Here is a 22,974-nt window from a genome sequence, read left to right on the forward strand (position 1 = left end):
GAATAGCTGCCAAGAAGACCCAGTACCTGATTTAAGACTTTGCAGAGAAATTAGAATACTTGACATTAATCTCACTTTCAGCAACTGGGTCACTCTTGAAAGTTCAGTATCTCCCCTACAACTACTCTACCTGCAAGATCTTAGAAAACTCAGTTATGTTACCCCTTCTAGAAGATGAGTACAGCATAGAACTAGGAAAGTGGGGGGTAAGTAGAGGGCAAGTGGGAGCAGAAGGGGGTGTCAGTGAGCAGTCAGTGGCAGCCAGTGAGTGAAAGAGTGGGAAAGGGATTAGAATACAGGCAAGGATTTCAGTGAGTGGGGATGGGGAGATTAGAGGGTGAGGAAGACTATAAGCGTTTGGGGTCAATGATGAATGGGGGGGGGGGGTGCGGTTGGGGAGTATGAGTGAGGGGGTTGGTGGGATGTCATTGAGTGGGAGAGGGGAGGGAAAAAGGGGGCGCTGGACACGTCAGTGCATTTCCATCTCGTTAACCTCGCTCCGTGCCCCTCTCTCCGCACCATCAAGGCCCGCCACTGTAGGTGTGTACGAACCTGAGTTTCCCAGTCCCTCTTCCTCGGCTCCTTTTCCCTGCGACATGCGGTGAGGCCCTTTCTCTGGAATGTTCCGAGCTGCTCGAAGACCAATTGTTAACAACGCGCGTGCCACGTCGCCACGTGCCCACACCCGCACGCGTCATCGCGTTTCGGGCGCAAACTGACGTTTCCCGAGCGAGCGTTACTGCACATGCGCAATAACCCAGCCTCCGCACTAACCAACCAACCCCGCCCTTTAGCCCCACTCGCTCGAGGGAGGAAAAGCAGGTACTTGCGCAACCGCTCTGTGGCAAGCACGGAATGCGCCTGCGCGAATATGCGGCCGGCCGAATTTAACTAAAATCCCGCCTTTCGGGAGCACGATGGAGCAATCGTCGATGCCGTAGATTCCCAATTTTTTATTATGGATTTGTCCTGTTCGCATTATCATAGGTAGAAACTGCAAGAAAGGAAGGCGTATTGTCCACGGACTGGGTAAAAAGACACTTGAAAGTACGAGGTGAAGGTACTTGGGGGAACAGAAGCGAAGCGGGAAAATGCGGAATAAATAAAAGTTAGGTACTGCGGATGACGGAAACGTGAACAAAGTACGGAAAGAAAGTGCTGGACTTTTGGAAACCGAGGATGAAGATGTTGTAATATGTAACAAAGTAGTAGTGAAGGAACAGAATAGGTACTTCGCATTATTCTTCACCGTAGGAGATGCCTGTAACATACTAGAACTTCAAGAGGATTCAGGGGCAGAGGCGAGTCATCACTAAGGAGATGTTGCTGGCGAAGCTGAAAGGTCTGTTGGTGGATAAATCGCCCAGATTCGATGGACTGCACTTCAGAGTTCTGACTGAGATAGCTGAGGAGATTGTAGTGGCATTGGTGGTGATCTTTCAGGAATCACTGCAATCAGGCAGGGTCTCAGAGGACTGAAAAATGTCAATTTTTTAAGAAGGGAGGGAGGCAGAAGACAAGAAATTCCTGAAGAAGGGCTTATGCCCAAAACGTCGATTCTCCTGTTCCTTGGATGCTGCCTGACCTGCTGCGCTTTTCCAGCAACACATTTTCAGACAAGAAATGATAGGCTGGTTAGCTTGACCCCAGTCTTTGGTAAGATTTTACAGTCTGTTAAAGATGAGATTACTCGGGAGTGCATGGTTAAATAGGGCTGAATTAGCATGGCTTTGTTAAGGGGACTTCATACCTGACAAATCTGTTAAGAATTATTTGAGGAGGCAACAAGCAAGTTAGACAAAAGAAAGACAGGGGATGTGATCTATTTAGATATCCAGAAGGCATTTGACAAGGTGCCACACAGGAGGCTGCTAAATAAGATAAGAATCTGTGGTATTAGGGCAAGGCACTGGGATGGATAGAGAATTGGCTGGCTGGCAATAGGCAGAGAGTAGGGATAAAGGGGCATTTTTCAGGGTGACATGCAATGACTCGTGGAATTCTGCAGGAGTCAGTGTTAGGAACACAACTATTCACCTTATATATGGTGATATAGATGAAAGAATTTAGGGCATTGTTGCTGAGTTTGCAGATGACAAAGACAGTGAAGAGATAGGAAGTAAAAATGCTGTAGAAGGACTTGAACAGGCTATTCGAGTGAGCAAAGAAGCAGCAGATGGTATATTTTCTCAATGGGGAAAGACGTTGGAAATCTGAAGCACAAAGGAACCTAGTCCTAGTTCAGGATTCTATTAAGAATAACATAAGCAATTGTAATGTTAGCATTCATTTTAAGAGGGCTAGAATACAAGAGCAGGAATGCACTTGTGTCCTCATAGTCTTGCCAGACCATAGGGGCTGCCTTCTCGTTAGAGAGAAGCGACTGATGGTGATTTAACCTGAGGGCCACCAGCCCTCAGGCTAGGGAAGAGCTTGAGAAGGAGAGTCCTTCATGGTAATCTTAAACCAGGGATGGGAAATGAACTCACGCTGTTGGCAAAGCAACAATCTAGCTAACTGAGTTAAACTGATTCACCTCAGGGATGCACTGCTGAAGCTGCAAATCAACAGAAAACAGTTTGAGACAACTGTCACAAATATAAGTTAATCTAATTAAATCTGGGACAGGTAATCACTGATCTCTTTTAATTTTGAATTATTAAGTTAATTTAAGATATGATGGTGTTGACCTGGGGTGGACAAAGTTAAAGATCTCACATCACCACTAGGTTATAGTCCAACAAGTTTATTTAGAAGTACAAGCTTTCAGAGTGCTGCTCCTTTGTCAGCTAGCTACCTGATGAAGAAGCAGTGCTCCGAAAGCTTGGACTTCAAAGTAAACCTGTCGGACTATAACCTGGTGTTGTGTGATTTCTAAATTTAAGATATGGTAGAGAAGTTCAGCTTTGTGTGGTATGCAGGAGGTCTTGGACACTAGTAGCAATCTGGATGACCCATATGATTAGATTAGATTACTTACAGTGTGAAAACAACACCCTTTGGCCCAACAAGTCCACACCGACCTGCTGAAGCGCAACCCACCCAGACCCATTCCCCTACATTTACCCCTCCATCTAGCACTACGGGCAATTTAGCATGGCCATATCTGCAGAAAATGCCATTCACATGATTGACTTAAGTGCTGTGCTTTGGAGTTTGAGCATTGGAAACTGAAAGCTATGTTGAAGTGCAAAAAACTGCAAATGCTGGAAATTAGAAATTGCTGTAAAAATTCAACATGTCAGGCAGCATCTGTGGAAAGAAAGCAAAGTTAACGTTTCAGGTCCAGTGACTCTTCTTCAGAAATTTTTCCAGCAATTTTTGATTTTGTTTCTGACTTCCAGCATCTACAGTTCTTTGTTACTTTTTGGCTATGTGGACAGGAACACATTTACTCATTGATACCTTGTAGCTTAAGAATGTGAAGTTGGAGAAGGAATAGGTGACCACCAGTTAGAAGAAGGGAGGTAGGCATATAGTCAGAAAACCTATAAGAGCACATATCACTCAGAACCAACTTTTCTGTGTTGAAAAATGTTGAGGGTGATGCTCCTCTGAGGGGCATCTAATCTAATCTAATCTAATCTAATCCTCTGAGGGTTGTAGCCAGAGTCTGCATGCACAAGCGGAGGTGAAAGGCAAAGAGCAATAGTGGTGGGAAACTCAATAATGAAATGTACAGAGTGGCATTTTTGCACCTGCAGATGCAACTCCAGGATGGTAAATTGACTCCCTGGGGCCTAGGCCAAGGGTGTCACTGATTGGCTACAGGGCATTTTGAAGAGGTGGGCAAATAGTCAGGTTGTGCTTCATATTGGCACAAAAGGGTTAGTATGCTGCAGCAAACTTTAGGTAGCAGGTTGCAAGCAGAACTCAAAAGTTATAATCTCTGGAGTATTCCTGGTGTCACGCTAGTGAATATAGAAATAGACAGACTGCGCAAATGAATTTGTGGCTGAAGAGTTGTAGCAGGAGGGAGGGTTTAGATTCCTGGTTCACTGGTTCCATTTGTGGGAATAGTAGGACCTGTCCAAGCCAGGTTACACCTAAACTGGAATGACACCAGCAGAGGGTTTGCTGGTGCTTTTAATGGGGGAATTAATTTGGCAAGGAAACGAAATATGGAGTGGAGTGAAATAAGGGCTGCTGCACAGACAAATGTAGAAGAAAAATAGAAACCATGTGGAAGCCAGTGCATATCCAGTCAATTTAAGGCACAAGGGAACATAGCAAGACCTGATAGCATTTATTTTATCACAAGAAATCTTGCAACAAAGGAAGATGAGTTGGGGGTGCTGATTAACAAATGTGGATATGATATTATTGCTGTCCTGAAAAGAGCTAGACATAGTAGCATAAATTCTCCATATAGAAAGAGTGCAGAAGAGATTTACAATGATGTTGCTGGGACTGGGGGGTTTGAGTTATAAAGACGCTGGAGAGTCTGGGATTTATTTTATTTGGAGTGTAGGAGGTTATGGGGTGACCTTTAGAGGTTTAAAAGACAATAACTCTGTAAAATTTAAGTTTGAAAGGCTTTAGGGCAAGTTTAACTATAGCTAACAGATACTGCCTCAGGCAAAAGGCTTTTAAGTTTAAAAAAAAACTTGTACAATGAAAGGAGAGTACCAGTGCTCCCAGCTTTGCTTTCTCTGGTTTGCAGGCAGGAGAAAGTGAGGACTGCAGATGCTGGAGATCAGAGCTGAAAAATGTGTTGCTGGAAAAGCGCAGCAGGTCATGCAACATCCAAGGAGCAGGAGAATCGACGTTTCGGGCATAAGCCCTTCTTCAGGAATGAGGAAGGTGTGCCAAGCAGGCTAAGATAAAAGGTAGGGAGGAGGAACTTGGGGGAGGGGCGTTGAGAATGCGATAGGTGGAAGGAGGTTAAGGTGAGGGTGATAGGCCGGAGAGGGGGTGGGGCGGAGAGGTCGGAAGAAGATCGCACGTCAAGAAGGCGGTGCTCAGTCCGAGGGTTGGGACTGAGAAAAGGTGGGGGGAGGGGAAATGAGGAAGCTGGAGAAATCTGCATTCCTTGTGGTTGGAGGGTTCCTAGGCGGAAGATATGGGGCTTTTCCTCCAGTCATCGTGTTGCCATTGTCTGGCGATGGAGGAAGCCAAGGACCTGCATGTCCTTGGCGGAATGGGAGGGGGAGTTAAAGTGTTCAGCCACGGGGCGGTTGGGTTGGTTGATGCGGGTGTCCCAGACGTGTTCTCTGAAACGTTCCACAAGTAGGCGGCCTGTCTCCCCAATGTAGAGGAGGCCACATCAGGTGCAGCGGATACAATAAATGATGTGAGGAGGTGCAGGTGAATTTGTGATGGATATGGAAGGATCCCTCGGGGTCTTGGAGGGAAGTGAGGGGGGAGGTGTGGGTGCAAGTTTTGCATTTCTTGCGGTTGCAGGGGAAGGTGCCGGGAGTGGAGGTCGGGTTGGTGGGGGGTGTAGACCTGACGAGGGAGTCGGGGAGGGAGTGGTCTTTCCGGAACGCTGATAGGGGAGGGGAGGGAAATATATCCTTGGTGGTGAGGTCTGTTTGGAGGTAGCGGAAATGACGAGGGATGATACGATGTATTTGGAGGTTGGTGGGGTGGTAGGTGAGGACCAATGGGATTCTGTCCTGGTGGCGATTGGAGGGGCGGGGTTCAAGGGCGGAGGAGTGGGAAGTGGAGGAGATGCGGTGGAGAGCATCGGTGGTTAGCAAGCAGCGGTGTTTTAAAGCTGGTGAACCGAAAGAAGCAGGTCCATGCTGGTACACTCTATCTGACTTCCCTCTTGCAAAACCATGTGTTTGATTTTACCTTTTGTGCCAAGTGGTATTTACAGGGATTGTGGCAAGTATTTGGAACAGCATCATTAAATTGGTATAGTGTGTTGAGTTTTCGGATAGGATAAATTATTCTGTATTCTGTTCTCTTTTGTTTGTGTTTGATTAAGTAATCTTGTGAATAAATTCTGTTTAGTTTAAAACTACGTGGTTTGACCACCAGCATCTCTCCTGGAATATCCACTTTACACCTGCTTAAAACAACTAGCAAAGTTCGGGTCTGGGCCACTTGTTCTTAAAATGTCTTGAGGGTGCCTGGCCTGGTCCATAATGGTATGTGGAATGAATTTCCAGAGGAAGTGGTAGATGTAGGTACAGTTACAACATTTAAGACATTTTGACAGGTACTTGAAAAGGAAAGGTTTAGAGGGATATGGGCCAAATGCAGGCAAATGGGATTGTTTAGTTTGGGGAAACTTGGCCAAAGTGGACCAAGCGGTCTGTTTCCATGCTGTATGTCTCTGACGCTAATTACTGCAATAAGGATGATACTTTAAAAGACTTTTCAATTGAGGCCATATCAATTGAGAACCTAAGAAGAATATACCAAAGACCCCAAGTCAGGGACATATCAGCTATTGTCAAATGGCGAAGCAGACTCTGTTCGAATGGCCTTGTTCTGCTCCTGTATGTTATAGTCTTGTACAGAAAGAGAGATATGCTGTCAAATTTCAGAAGTGTAAAAATAATAGGGCAATAAGTAGAAATGCCAGTGGTGAGTATTTTGGTGAAAGTGACAATAATTCAGTAAGATTTAACATTATTATGGCAGGGATAACATTGGACCGAATTGGGTGAAAGCTAACTATAAATTTTTTAAAATTCAGGATCTGGCCAAAATGGAATTGGAGCAACATAAGAGGTACGGGTGTTACTTAAATTGGAAATTGAGAGTGCAGGGTTGAAAAATGTGATGCTGGAAAAACGGCTTACGCCCGAAATGTCGATTCTCCTGCTCCTCGGATGCTGCCTGGCCTGCTGTGTTTTTCCAGCATCACATTTTTCAACTCTGGTCTCCAGCATCTGCAATCCTCATTTTCTCCTAATTGAGAGTGCAGGGCCAACATGTTCTGTAATGGCGATAAGGAGGAGAAAATAAGCCCAGGAACCTTAAATGTCTATTAACATTTCAGTATTCAATACGGAAGAAAAAGGAATCTGTTGGTAGAAGCCTCAGGAAAGAAGGGCCACATAAAAATAAATAAGGAGAGTGAAGAGAGGCATGAGAAAACACTGGTGGGTGAAAGGTATTTTCTAAATGTATTAGAGACAAGATGGTAACCAAGGAAAGAATAGGGCCCATTAGAGACAAAAGTAGCAACATGTGTGGAGCCAAAAGGTGGTCGTGACGTATTAAACAATTGCTCTGTATCTGTATTCACAATAGAGAAGAACAATGTAAGTATAGAAATCGGGGAGGTGGTGGATCCTGTGATAAACTTAAATAAATTATCATAGAGAGAGGAGGTTAGACTGGTTTTAGCTGCCTTAAATTTGGATAAATCCCCAATCCAACATGATGTATCCTACACTGCCAAGAGAGGCAAGGGATGATATTGCAGGGGCCTTGACATTAATTTTCAAATACTCTCTGGGCGCAGGAAAGCTGCCAAAGGATTGGGAGACAGTTAATCTGTGCCATTATTCAAAAAGCATGGTAGAGACAAACCAGGGAACTACAGGCCAGTGAGTCTACACCAGTGGTCAGAAAATTGGGGGACAGAACTTATTCCCACTGCAGACTGGATAGAAATCACCTATTTCTGTTAGCAGAGATCAGTAGCCAGGGAGTATAGATCTAAGGTAACTAGTAGAAAGATAGAGGGGAATTGAGTATTATTTTTACTCAAAGATAGTGGGCTCTGTAATTTACTGTCAGAAAGGGTGAAATCCTTATTACATTTCAAATTAAGCAGTTAGATATGCACTCAAGATGCTGTAACCTACACGGTAATAACCACAAGAGCTGGAAGATGGCAATAGACTAGATAGCTTTTTTTTGTCAGTGCAATCACAATGGGCCAATATACATTTCGATTACTCAATGAGAAGACTGTTCAAATGTTAAGGGAAAAAAATGTTATGCTCCTACCAGATACAGAGGCAAAAAATCCCATCTCCTCAATGGCAGCTCTCAAGTCCTCAGAATTTGTTAGTGTTGGATCGAAGTAGATTGTCCCCTTCTTTTTTGCTAAGGATACTTTGATCAATTTTACACCTTTCCGTTCAGAGATCGTCTTCTCGATAGACTGTTCACAAGAATGGCATGTCATTCCTTCAATACTAATCACTGTAATGCCGGTAGGGATTTGAAAGTGCTTTTCAGTATCACAGTTCAGTTGATGTGGTAAGTGTGTAACTGGAATTGATAAAGTCTCGTTTTCTATTTCCAAGTCAGTTGGAAGATAAACTTTAAAGTTTCCTGGTGGGAGAGCTTCAATCTCTAATTTTAATGCTGCTGGATCAGTCAAGATCGAATCATACGTCACAATAGCATTTTTTTTCTCGAAGGATACCTTGATGCTCTGTACACCTGGGAATTCTCTGGTATTTCCTTCAATATTTGCAACACAAGATTTGCAATGCATTCCTTCTACCTGAAAAACTACAGTCGCAAAGTTATGAATAACACTTGGCAGTTTGTCATTGGATATCCCGTTTTTACTTTCCTTATCCTGTGAATCAGTAGATTTGATCATATCAAGTTTCAGAGAAGCTGGTCTGGCCTTGATTCTGGCTTGAAAACCCAACTCATTAATTTGGTTTCTGAGCTGTTCTGCTTGAATCACATGTGGTTGGTACACAATAATGGCTTCTTGTTTGTTAAGGGAGACCTTAATTCGGTTTACACCTTGCAATTTGCTCATTTTGCCTTCAATTGTGCTAACACATGAATAACATGTCATGCCTTCCACTTTCATCTTCACCATAGCTTCAACCGGTAAGGGAATTTTCCTCTCAAGTAAAGGTCCATTTTGATTATTGAGAGATGCTTCAAAGCCCATGTCATCAATTGCCTCACATATCTGCTGAGAGCTGATTATTGTCGGAATGTACTTTACCATTGCATTCTTATGTTCAAGAGACACTTTAATGCTAACAACACCTTTCTCTTTGGAAATTTGCCCCTCTATTGACTGTACGCATGACTGGCAAGTCATGCCCGCAATACTGATATGGGTAGTGCTGGTATGTGAGGTGCTGATATCAACTGATAGAGGGAATAGTTCACTCAGGCTGGCTTCAAATCCAACATTATCGAAGGCATATCGCAAAGATTCAGAGCTTTGGTTAGCAGGACTGTACACCAGAGTGCCATTATATTTCTCCAAAGGCACCTGAAAACAAAGTGATTCAAGGTTATTTTTACAATCTCAAAATAATTTTTTTTCATATTGAAGAAGGGGGTGGTGAACCATCTTGTTTTGGAGAAAGACACTCCCAGGAGAATAACTCCTGCCTACAGCAGATGGTAATGACATCACTGCTGGTATAGGTGCTGCAGTCAGGCCAATGATGCGTGTAAATGACCTCCCGCAACATTGAAGGGGGAGGATTGTGGAAAATCTGTGATTGGCAGGAACAGTATAACACTTCTCTTCCTCCTTGTCTACAAGTAACATTTTTAAAAAGTTAAATACCTATGCATTGCACTGACATGTGGGCCTTTTTTGTGTCTCACGTGCTAGAAAGGAACTTAAGCCCATGGCTTACTGATTCAACGCTAACAGATTTCTACTCAAAACTAACACTAGTAGTAGAATAATAGATATATTCTTGTTTATTTAATTACTACTGTACTTTCCTTCCAATGTAATAATTCCTCAGTGTTGTTACTGCCACATCGTGATACATTAAAACAACGAGAGAGCTTAAGAAGAGCCGTGATTGTACTGTTATTCTGGAAATATTGACATTTTAAAAAATAAATAACTTTTTTGTTTTTCCTATACACACTTCACATGGTCCAATTCAAGCAATAACAGTGCAATAATAGTTATAGTGTAATAAGTGACAATAGTTACACAAAGTATTGGCCTCTTAACTCCTTATGAGACCTGATGCATTCAGAACTGATGTCACTCACTGCATCTGCATCCGTATGAATTGCTCTGTAATTTTCTACAAATAAGTACTTAGTAACTGACTATTATAAGTCAGATTTGATTAAATTTCTGTAACTACAACATTGTGTTGTTATATTGTTGGTCCAGTAAAGTAACACCGAGAAAACATGAGCTCACATGTTCACCATTGTAGTGCTGAATGGAGCTGCACAAAACTTGGAAATTTTAAAAACATTCTGCTAGTGAAGTGAAGTTGTCACATTGTTTGTTTCGCAATATCCTTTAGAGAAAGAAACTTGTCCTCACCCAGTGTGGTATTTATCTGACTCCAGTTTCCCACTAATATGGTTGACTCTTAACTTCTGTCTAAAGTGGCCAACAAAACAATCAAAATGCTATAGTGCAGTGGTGAAAAGAGACACCTAAGCACCTTTGCAGGTAAATTTGAGTTATAGAGTCATCGAGATGTTAAGCACAGAAATCGACCCTTTGGTCCAACTCATCCATGCCGACCAGATATACTAAGCTAATCTAGTCCCTTTTGCCAGCACATGGCCCATATCCCTATAAACCCTTCCTATTCATATACCCATGCAGATGCCTTTTAAATGTTGTAATTGTAATAGCCTTCACCACTTCCTCTGGCAGCTCATTCCATACATGCACCACCCTCTGCATGAAAAAGTTGCTGTTTAGGTCCCTTTTAAGTCTGTCCCCTCTCACCATAAACCTAAGTCTTCTAGTTCAGACTCCCCCAGGGAAAAGACCTTGTCTATTTACCCTATCCATGCCCCTCATGATTATATGAACCTCTATAAGGTCACCCGTCAACCTTCGACACTTCAGGGAAAACAGCCCCAACTTATTCAGCCTCTTCCTGTAGTTAAGCAACAAATATCTAATATTCAAATCATAGAATGAAAAAGATCACAGTTGTTTGCTTTTTAATTTATTACTGAAAGCAAGCAATACAATAGTTCTTGAATGGTTATGCTAGGTAGATGAGAAAATCAGTATTTAATTCATTAAATTTTGTGCATCTGATTAGAATCTACTCATTCTCACTAATGTCAGATCCCCTGGAGTTTGTGCCTTTAATTTACATTCAAAAGCTAAACTATAGTGTACCAAGTGATTTGTCATTCAGATCTATCAAATGCTTCCAAAATTACTCTAACAATATGCATTCTTCTGTTGTTTTACATTTTTTTTATATAAAGCAATTAAGCTGTTTTTTTCTAAGCTTCATTATCGAATGTCTGGACAGCTGGTTTATGGTGACTTTAAAAGCTTCAATTTGATCGTATGGTATTACAAGACTTTCAGGATATTTAAGTATTGCATTCAGTGATTCTGTTCGGTTGTCATATGTGCAATTTTTATTGAGATTTCAAAGTTTTCAACAGCATTTTCAGGACAGCTTCCACACTTTCATTTTCTGGTGAAAATCACAAATTGTGGCATTATTGCTGTTGGTTGTAAACCTCATTTGATAAAATTACTAAATTTGTTCTGCTGAGGTTAGAGTTAATTCATATAACAAGGGCATTGCTTTGTATGTACAATGGGGTATACCTTGTCTTTGTTGTAATACAATATGCTGTCTTGTTTTTCCACTTCCAGTGACCAACAGCTGAGAAGCAGATGGAGAACTGAAGGTCAGGATGATGGTTAAAGATTGTAGGGAAGGAGGAATTGGTGATGGTTGATGCACTGGGTTTAAAATTGTAGGGGCTGGTGATTATGAGCAATGAGGTACAGACTTAAGGTTGCTTATCATGAAGAAAACATGTCCATAAAACATTGCAGTGACTAAACAATGCTGACTAAAACTGCACAAGTGTAAATTGGAGCCAAATTGTGTGTCATCATTGATATCTACTGCATTCCTACCTTTTGGATCTGGTTCTTGACAATTTAACAGATTTATTATGACTGATAATCTGAGCATCAAACCTGTGCAAGCTCAACTCTGAATACAAAAAGAGAAACTGTCCTTCCTCAACCTGCCTGCAGCCTTTGACTCAGTTGAGCCTCTGATGCTTGTTGTCCAGTTTGGGTTGCTCCTGCAGCAGCACTTTAATTAGTTCCATTCTCGTCTATTTAATTAACTGAGAATATTACTCAAAGGTTTCTCTTCCTGCTCTGCTACTATTACTCGTGTTCCCCCCAAGCTTTATACTTGGCCATCAGCTTTTTCTAATCTGCATGATGCCCCTTAGCAGCATAATCAAAAACGCACAACACAACCCATTGTGCATAGATGCATAGGAACACCACCACTACAAGTTACCCTCCAAACTACACACCATCCTGACTTGGAACGACATTGCTGTTCCGTCACTGTTCCTGGGTCTCCCTTGCTAAAATCAATGTGGATGTTCCTACACCCTAACAATTGAAATGGTCCAAGAAGGCACCTCACCACTACCATCTTCAGGGCAGTTGGGTACAGGCAATAAATATTTATCTGGTCAGTGAAACTAACATTGTCTTAAAAGAAATGAACAATAGTTTCACATGTGCATGAGTCCAACTCTACACCACATCACTCAACTCTGCACTGACATTCTACCCTCCATATACTTGACACCATCTAGGCATTGCTGTCATTCCTGACCTAAGCTCACTGACCTACATTGTCCTGATTAATTAGTGTCTTGGTAAAATTTTCATGCTGTTTTCTTATCTTTACATGACCTCACTCCTGCCAATGTCAGTAATCACATCCAGCGTCACAAACTTCCAAGGTATTTGTGCCAATCCAATTACGGCCTGTTAAGCATCCAATTTTAATTGTTTGTTGGTGCTTCTGTCTTCAGCTTTCTTGGCCCTGATCCCTCATTACTAATGATAGCAAACTGTTCATCATTTCACAGGAATAGCCATGTCTGTATATTTAGACCTGGACAATATTCAGCTTTGGGTTAGTATGTTAAATTTACATTCATGTTACACAAGTGCCAGGCAATGAGCATCCTCAACCATAGAGAATTTAACCAATCTCCCTGTGACATTTAATAGCATTGCCATTGCTATCATGATCCTGGGGGTTACCCCTAAGATGGACTAGCCATATAAATATTGTGACTACAAGTGCAGATCAAAGACTAGGAATCCTGCAGCAAGTGACTACATTCCTGATTCCATAAGGTCTGTCCACCACCTATTGCCCCTGGCCAGGAGTGTGATGGATTACTCTCCATTGCCTGGATGGATGCAGCACAACTAAAAGCTTGATGCCATCCAAAAAGAAAACAGTTGTTTCTTGGGCATCATATTTACAAACATTCACCCCTCCACCACTGATATATGGTAGCAAGGTACATCATCTATAAGATGCACTGCAGAAATTCATCAGGGTTCTGAGACAGCATCTTCCAAACCATGACTATTACTATCTACAAGGACAAGAGCATCAGCTACTTGGTAATATCTACACCATCTGTAAGCTCCCTCATTCATGCCACATAAGTGCCAAGCAATGAACATCTCCAACCAGAGAATCTAACCATCTTGCCTAAATGTCCAATGGCATTATCTTTGCTGAGTGCCTCACTTAACATCTTGGCAGTTACTATTGACCAGAAACTGAACTGGACCAGCCACATAAAGTCAAAAGAACAGGTCAGAGGCTGGAAATTCCAGAACTGAATAACTCACCTGAACAGGCTGGGGCTGTTTTCCCTGGAGCGTTGGAGGCTGAGGGGTGACCTTATAGAGGTTTACAAAATTGAGGGACATGGATAGGGTAAATAGATGAAGTCTTTTCTCTGAGTTGCGGGAGTCCAGAACCAGAGGGCATAGGTTTAGGTTGAGAGAGGAAAGATATAAAAGAGACCTAAGGGGCAACTTTTTCACGCAGAGGGTGATACGGGTATGGAATGAGCTGCCAGAGGAAGTGGTGGAGGCTGGTACAGTTGCAACATTTAAGAGGCATTTTGATGGGTATATGAATAGGAATGGTTTGGAGGGATATGGGCCGGGTGCTGGCAGGTGGGACTAGATTGGGTTGGGATAACAGGTCGGTGTGGACACGTTGGACTGAAGGGTCTGTTTCTATGCTGTACATCTCTATGACTCTTGAATTGTGGAATACCATTCACCCATCCACTTGTCTGGATAAGTCAGCTGCAACAACACTCAAGCTCTACACTGTCCAGGACAAAGCAGTCCACTTGTTTGGCAATCTGTTTACTAATTTAAACATTCACTCCTTCCACCACTTATGTATGGTGGTCGCAGTGTATACCATCTGCAAGATACACTTCAACATACCAAGACTCCTTTGAAATCACCTTTCAAATATGTGACTTCTACCACCTAGAAGGTTATTAAAACAGATGCGTGGGAACTCTGCCACCTGTAAGTTCCCTTAAGCCCCACACCACCCTGAGTTGGAACTATAAAATCATTCCTTCACTGTTGCTAGAGGAACACATGTATGGAGAGAAAAGCTCAATTCCATGAATCCCATCCCCCAAAAAGAACTGTGGACGCTGGAAGTCAGAAACAAACAAAAATTGCTGGAAAAACTCAGCTAGTCTCGCAGCATAAGGAGCAAAAAAACAGTTAACATTTCAGGTCCAGTGACCCTTCTTCAGAACTGATTGTAGCTAGGAAAATGTTGGTGTATATATGCTGATAGTGAGGAGGAAGGACAAGTAAATGATAGTGCCACACAACGCGATGGAGGGTATTCCGGATGTGAAATTGGGTCTTCATTTCCACATAAACTCTTACCATTACCGTCATAGATGGATGCAAATGCAGTAGGCAGATTGGTAAAGAGGAAGTCAATTATGTCTTTCCTTATTATTGGTTCCCTCAACACATGCCAAGACCTAGTCTAACAGCTGTGTCCTTCAGGCCCTGATCTACTCAATTGCTAGTACTCTGCCAACCTACTCTTGATGGTGAACATTTTGCAACTTTGCTGCCCTCAGTGCTTCCTCCAAGTATTGTTCAACACAAAGGAGCACTGTTTCAACAGACAAGGAAGGGCGGTATCTGATAACCAGTAGGAGGTTTCCTTGCCCATGTTTGACCTGATGCCATGAGAAATCATGGGGTCTGGAGTCACTGTTTAGGGGTCTAGGGGAACTCCTTCCTAACTGTATACCATTGTGCCATCATCTGTGGTGGGTTGGACAGGATATATCCACGGATAGTTAATGGTGGCGACTGGGACATTGTCTGTAATGTATAATTCAACGAATGTATAAGCTGGTTGCTTGACTAGTCTGTGAGATAACTCTCCCAATTTTTGCACTAGTCCCCAAATGTTAGTAAGGAGGACGTTATAGGGTCAAAATGGCTGTTTTTGCCATTGTTGTTTTGGGTGCCTAGGTCAATGCCAAGTGTTCCACCTGGTTTGATTCCTTTTGCTGAGACTTTCTAGCAATTGATGCAACTGAGTAGCTTACTAGGTAATTTCAGAGGTCAGATGAGAGTCAACCACATTGCCTTAGGTCTGGAGTCACATATAGGCCAGGCCAGATCAGATGAGGACAGAAGATTTCCTTCCATACAGAACATTTAGTGAAGCAACAATCGGCAAAGGCTTCATGATCATCATTAGATTCTTGGGGTCAAATCAGGATCCCCAGAATATTAGAGGGCTTTCTGGAGTATTAGTCTAGTGATAACATCATTTAGACATTGCCTCCACCTCAATACTTAAATTTGCAGAAGGATTTGTTCTGCTTTGTATATAATTTAACCAGCACTGTTTATTGAATTATATACCAAAACCTGCTCTAAGTCCATCTCTGAGCATGCTTACAACAAAAATAAGGGATGATGTTGAAAGGGAACAGACAACTTCCCACATGCAGCAAACTCTTTCTGATTAGGTATACATTTCCCAAATATTCATGTAAATATGTTTGGGCTTTGTCTAGCTCCAGGGCATACTGGAATCCCAGGTAGCACAACCATGATATACTGATTAAAGCTACTCAGGATAGCTGAGTTACTGTATGCTTAGTAAAGTACCTACAGTCTAAACTTATGGAGAGCTGCTATAGAGTCATGACAGTGATAACATAAGAAAGGTCATGGTGGCAAAGTTTTTTAAAAAAATAGAATCGACACTGGGCTAAAAAGAAAAAAGCAAAACCAAACAACAGAGATTAAGGGTGAGCTGTGAAGATTCCATGAACAGCTAGTCGGCTTAAAATATGGACTACTGGAGGTGCCACCTTCCTGAGATTTTATCGTGTGAAGAACAATGAGGCTTATTACTGAGGAGACTAATATGAAATCTCAACATGCAAAGCTACTTAATACTTTAATTTTATGTTATTCAATATGACCTACTGCTATTACAAGATCTTAAACTTGATTGTATACTGAAAAGCATGCAGTATTCACATTTAAATTTAATAGCATTTGAATGGATGACATCTATTTGTAAGAGAAAAAATAAAATTAGCAGTTATTGGAATACGTTCAATATGGAATTCTAGGAATATACAAACTTTTCTAATGCATGAGAATTACACTACTGTTTTTTTAAATGTCTTTCAAACATTTCTAAAGGGGGTTTCTAAACTGATTCATTCTCACTATATATCACTTCACCCTTGCATTTCATAAGAATGTTTCTTAACATGCATACCTTTACTGCTAAATGGCATTTTAACACTGTGATTATTGACTTGTCCATTTCAGCACTAAATATACTGAAACTGAGTTTTAAAAATCTGTTCCTTTGGGAAATCTTCTTTATCTAAGATTACGGAGTCAGAATCAGGTAAATTGTTCCATGAAAATATATTAATTCTTCAATAGGTCCAGTGGGAAAAACATTCAAATGAAACTGGCGGAGGTTTCTGAAAACAGGATGTTTCTAGCAACATCTTTATCCACATATTACATTATAGGACATTTTGACAAGGTTTGGCAACACGTGTATTTGTTAACCATGTTCCAAAAATGCTAGGCAAGCAATTACCATTCACCTTGAATTCTTGATTAAAATCTTGAGGTACCATGTTTGCTGCTGAGCCAACAAAAGATTCATGTTTGCTAATTTTTCAACTGCACAATTTTGTTGATTTGCATGTGTAACTCAATAGTGTTCCACAAATATGTAATGGCTGATAATGTCTTTGTGAGCATGTGTGGTATTTTGCACATATCCTTAAATTGCTGGTATTCATAAAGCATAGAACTTCATTGATTTTCATGTGAGTGTGATAAATATTCAATACTCATGGAAGCACAATTCAGAAAGGAGTCATTTAGCCCCAGCTGTTTGTGTCAGCATTTATCCTTCGTCAAGCAAACAATCTTAATCACACTGAATTACATTTTGTCTTTAATGTGGATACCACAGTACTTCTCTTTATCTAGAAATATATCCTCAAAAACTGTTGACCTCTGTCATTTATGAAATACATGGTCTAGATGCTTCTGTTTTCTAAATAAAAGGTCATTTTATCCTTAAGTGGTGGCACTAAAATTTTTCCCTGCATGAGCGAACAAATTGTCATCTGCAATAATCCAGACGATCTCTTTCACCTTTCTTCAAAACTGAATACTATATGAGCTGCTCTCCAGTTCTCACATAATAAAACCCTAAAATTCTGGAGCCTTAGCAATTTCCTCCTTGTGTGCCTTCAGGATTCTCGGAGGTATCCTATTAGATGCTGGTATTTTTCCTTTCCAACTTAATTTATCTAAAGTTGTTGTTTTTAGCAATTATCATATCATTGTGTTAGCTTATTCAAAATTCACCTCCTGTCTTGACATCATTTTTTAATATATTATGGGATGATATGAATCAAAACAGCTCAGATTGAATCTTTTCAGTTGACTTGTAAACACCTTGACAGACCTCAAAAACGTTTGGCTGTCAGTATGACTTGTTGATGGTTGATATATTTGATTATATTCTGAAAGACAGAAGAATATAATACTGTAATCATTTAGAAAACAATAAAATTTATTCAGTGAATCTTTTGGGTAAAGATTTTATATTTTGATTTAAACTGGTATTGTATTAGCAAATTTCAGCAGATCAACATTAAGACTGCTACAGTAGGCTATGATCACTCTTGGATAGAAACGGGATAGTTTAGATTCCCTTGAGCATTTAATCCAGCTCAGTTATGATATCTTCTTACCCATTAAAAGTTGGGTTGGGGTCTGGAGCCATTATAAAATGAAAAAAGAATAGAATTCATTAATTGATAAAAAGAAATACGTGGTGCCAAAAGAACTTATGTACACAAAATGAAAGTTAGAGTAAATGTAGTCAAAAGTCAAAGGTAAACAAAAGAAATATTATTAAGTGGGGTAATGCTCCAGTTTTTCAAAATGGTTAGATGTTGATGTCAGTGTATTCCATGGTTCTGTTCTGAGACTGTGTCTGTTTGCTGTGTGCAGAAATGATTTGATAGACTTTTCTCAACAAACAAAGTAGTGAAATTTGGAATACATTAACTAAAAATACATTATTCGAAAATCAGCATGTCAGCATTTGAAGAAAATATGTTAGAAAGGTTAGGTTGGTGTTTGAGAGAAAGGGATGTGGGAGAGGAGTGCATACTAGAGATTATGACCATTAATTTGAGAGGATAGTCAAAATGGAAGAAGTGGGTCAAACATTCTATATCCATTTTACAAATTCCATGTAGAAGTAAAAAGTACAGAAGAAGGGAAAACAGATAAAAGGGTCTCACGCAAATAAAAAGTTTAATTTTTTGTAAGGTTGTGTTTAATTTATTGATAATTTGCAAATTTAATCTATTACTGTAATAAAACAATTTAAAACTAAGATGGGGAGAAATTTGTTCACTTAGAGGCTTGTAAGGTCTTTACAATTTTATAATCCAATAAACTGTGGATATTCAAGACATACGTCGACAGATTTTTTGATACTAAAGTAATTAAGAGGTATAGGATGATGTGGGATTTAAACAGGAAATCAGCCACAATTTTGTTGGATAGGGGAGTCTGCTTGAAAGGTCAAATGGCCTACTCCACTCCTTTTTTATGTTCATGTGTTCTGATAATATTTATTTAAGTAATTTTAATCTGTAGCAAAATTTGTTTGTAGGTAAAGGATTGAGTGCAAAACAAAAACATTTGAATTTAGGAAACACAAGTTCACTTATTGCTGTCATTAGCTTAGACGTTGAATAATGTAGTTTAATTCAGTCTGCATCCAGTTGCAAGCCAACCACTTATTGTGAATCAGCAAGCATTACTTTGAAATCAAATGAAGATGAAAACAATTATGAAGCAAACATGATTCTTGTTATGATTTAATTTTAAAAGGTCTTCTTTTGATCACATTTTCACTGTAATCCTTTCAAAGAAGCAATGCTATTTAGGTTTTGACGTATTCAACACCAATTACCAAATAATGGGTCCCAACAAGCTGCTGTCATAATTTAATGCTTAGAGGAAGAGAATGTTTATTACATTTCTGACAACATTAAGAGTTCACAAAAACATATACTTGAATTTTCAGTCCTGAAGGCTGAGTTTGTTTTGGGTCAAAAATCTGCCTCCATGGGTGAGTGCTTAGTTGGCATGGAGATGGATTCCCTGCCCAGTTGAGGGCAGTAGGTGGGCTGCCAATGCTTGAAGGGTCAGAAAAACATCCAACCATGAGGTAAGTAACCAAGAGGGCTCCTCAACAAATAGATGTCGTTTCAGCCAGTATAATAAAAATAAAATACTGGGGAGAAACCAGCTACAGGCTGGTCTTTGGTGTGTATCAACTATACAGAGAGGACCAAGGGCCTGCCTGGGCATTGTCAATCTTCCTAGAATAGCTGGACATCTTCTGGAATCAGGAGAAAGTGAGGACTGCAGATGCTGGACACCAGAGTTGAAAAGTGTGGTGCTTTTCCAACACCACAATCTTCTGGAATCAATCTCAATCTCACAGAACTGATGTAAAGGACTCCATGAATATGCCAACTCCCAATGATGATGGCCAGGACCAGCCCGTAGCTAATACACTTTGGCACCACCATTATCGATGCCAGGAACCCACTCCCCCACCTAAGAAAAGCCTGGCTCTGAGTTGGTGGAATTAATTTGATGGAAATATACAAGCGGCCTGTTGAACAAGTAGTTAGTGCTACAATCAGGTAAGGCAGTGTTCACTCAGGCTATAGGAGCTGGAGGAAAAGGTATTGATATCAGCCAGGCTTAGACTTGGCTGAAACTGGCTGAATGCTTTTTTAAAACTTTAATTCACAGAATGTGGATGTTGCTGGCTAGGCCAACATATTGTCCCCATTTCTAATTATCCTTGAGAAGGAGGTGGTGATCAGCTTTTTTGGACCACTGTGATTCTGGGGTGCAGATGTACCTACACAGTGCCATAAAAAGGGAATTCCAAGATTAGTAATTAATAAATGTATTAATTAGTCTCAGATTGAACCAGATGGACTGACACACTGTGGGCTTCTGTCCCTGAGCAAAGCTGGCATAGGAAGGAATTGTTCATCCTCTTCACTCAATGTCACATTAAATAATTTAGATCAACTACTCTGAGTAGATTTTATTCCCTTTCTATCTTATGTCAGGACGAACCTTTCTACATATTTTGCTATCTTCTAGTTTCCCTCCTTGACATCATGTCACTATCTTTCTGTGATGCTGTTTTCACCAATGTCTTCCAGAATATGTCCAGCCAGAAAGTGTCACCTTAGCCTGCTGGTTGTCTGCCTCTAAAACCTAATGCCCCTCCCCACCCCAATGCCCATCTCCTTAAGGAATTGAAGTCTGACTGGAAAATCCAAATCAGTCTCCATCACCTAATTTTTGAAAGGTTCTTGATCAGTTTAATTACTTGCCTGCCACTCTGGGGAAAATGGCCTTCCCAGGTCTTGAATCCACCTTCTGCAAAATGGCCAGTGCAGGGAACAATATCTGAATACTGACCTTCAAACTGACACCGTTCTCTAACATTCCCACTAACCATTTTAATTTGGGTTTGGGGGCAGTGGCACAAACATTCACCCCAACAGAGTAACTGAGGGAGTTGTTATTTTTATATTCTCAACTGTTCTGACCTTCACTAACTAACGTTGGTATCAGTGAACCTTTGACCATTTCATCCCTTGAAAAGGCAACAATGATATTAATAAGTAACAGCAAATTTATCACAGAATATTTTGCTTTACTGAAAGGATGACTTAAAACATTTTAAATGTGGTTGATAAAAACACATTTGAAATAAAGTAAATTTAAAAATCTACCTAGTATTGAGCATATTTGACAGACTACTGCAATAATCCTACTAATTCTTTTTACAATAAAGTTTAGGGGATCCAATGTTACTACTAAAGCTTCAGATTTTTAGGGTACCATCAACTGAAACACATTACCATTGCAGAATCTTGTCATTCATTGGAAATGGAACTGTTCTTTATTTCTGTATACAGATCAACCTGGACAGAAGATGATTTCAAGCATATTGAGTTCAGATCACATTGATGAACTGCCCTGATATTTATAATTTCTGAACTTTTTGATGTGGGTGAATTCTAATTAAGTGAATATTCCAACTGAAATTCTCTCTTGTACTAACCTGATCTGCCTTTGTTTCCTTCTTGCTAGAGTTACATTTCTGTGAAACTTTGCTTTCTTCGCACTGAAGGAAGTTCATATTGCTCTCATGCTTTGTATTGTTACTGACAGTCCATGGAGCACACACACTGACAAGTGAGTGACTTGATTTTCCAGAAACCAGAGATAAAACACCATCACCATTCAGATCTGGTTCTGCTTTGTCTGCCTCCATTTTATCTTGAGCTTCACTCCGTGAAGTTTCTCTTTCAAATCAGGTCATAGTAAGTTAGTCCAGGAAAACAAAAAATATCCTGACACATAAAATATTCAGTACCACTACGCTATTTGACAAAGTTGAATGACACTGTGAAACCCAGGTAAACAGAAGTCTGGCTGAGTTCTCAGTGGTTAAACAAATACTGAGATCTGCACACGCCCACTTAAACATTGGCTAGCAACTTCTTTGCACTCTTTTCTCTGTTCAACAAATCAGCTACAGCACTACTACTTTTTGCACACGGCACACCCAATTGAAAACAGATAGTTCACTGCATGTGCTACAGAATGAGAATCAAAAGTTTTGTGCATAATTCCCTTCATTTATGGTGCTAATGCTGCTATTAGTAAAAACTATAATGAACTTGTGAAATCGTTTGAAACCTAGTTAGCACTGTTGTCATTCTTAATGGAATTGCTTGGTTTACAAATTAAATGTTTCAGCTCAATTTCATACCATGCTGTTAAACTTTTTCAAACTGGATGTATATCATTTGAAAGAAATCAACAGATTTGTATCTGAAAACAGCATGAAAACTATTTTCATTCAGAAGACCATAAGGCATAGAAGCAGAAGCATATCATTCAGCCCATCAAGTCTGCTCCACCGTTTAATGAGATGTAATAATCCTCAACTCCACTTCCCTGCTTTTTCCAATACCTCTTGATTCCCTTCCTGATTATCTTGCAGTTCAAAAATCAAAACTGGATTTAAAATGCTTGTCACTAAAACAAACACTTAAATTCAAGCCTGAGTAGAACAATGTAAAGAAAACTTGTTTTTTAAGCAGCTATAAGGGTATATAATACCAAATAAACACTTAGTGATCAAAGTTTGGTAGAAGATTTGTAGCTCGGGTGCTCGTTGTTGTGGTTCTGTTCGCCGAGCTGGGAATTTGTCTTGCAAACGTTTCGTCACCTGTCTAGGTGACATCCTCAGTGCTTGGGAGCCTCCTGTGAGGCGCTTCACAGGAGGCTCCCAAGCACTGAGGATGTCACCTAGACAGGGACGAAACGTTTGCAAGACAAATTCCCAGCTCGGTGAACAGAACCACAACAAACATTTAGTGACTTGTTAAACATATATTTCGATTGTGCATTCATATGTCAATCTTAATTCAGTTGTGCCTCTCCTTACTCAATTCAATAGATTTAGAGTTCAAACTCACTTCAGAGACGTGAGCACATAATCCAAGCTGACAAACCTGCACTCTTGACTGCACACAAAAGATCTCCGAGGCACTATTCAAATTCTACAGTGCTAC

General features: G+C 40.5%; 1 protein-coding gene across 4 annotated transcripts in view; it reads right to left on the minus strand.

Annotated features, from left to right (window-relative positions):
• atp7b (ATPase copper transporting beta) overlaps nucleotides 1-21,810 on the minus strand; it is a 111,610-nt gene extending 89,800 nt beyond the window's left edge. For 2 of the 4 annotated variants that reach the window (XM_072577122.1, XM_072577120.1), the window contains exons 1-3: nucleotides 21,453-21,810; nucleotides 7,918-9,163; nucleotides 553-630 (exon numbers count right to left, since the gene is read on the minus strand). In XM_072577122.1, coding sequence (XP_072433223.1) covers nucleotides 553-630; nucleotides 7,918-9,163; nucleotides 21,453-21,665 — 1,537 coding nt within the window. In that variant the 5' untranslated portion in view covers nucleotides 21,666-21,810. Of the gene's footprint in view, nucleotides 1-552; nucleotides 631-7,917; nucleotides 9,164-17,635; nucleotides 17,794-21,452 lie in introns of all 4 variants that reach the window. The other 2 variants (XM_072577123.1, XM_072577121.1) reach the window with 2 other exon arrangements.
• Between the last annotated feature and the right edge of the window lie 1,164 nt (nucleotides 21,811-22,974).

This window comes from Chiloscyllium punctatum, chromosome 9, assembly GCF_047496795.1.
Source record: "Chiloscyllium punctatum isolate Juve2018m chromosome 9, sChiPun1.3, whole genome shotgun sequence".
Taxonomy (NCBI): Eukaryota; Metazoa; Chordata; class Chondrichthyes; order Orectolobiformes; family Hemiscylliidae; genus Chiloscyllium; species Chiloscyllium punctatum.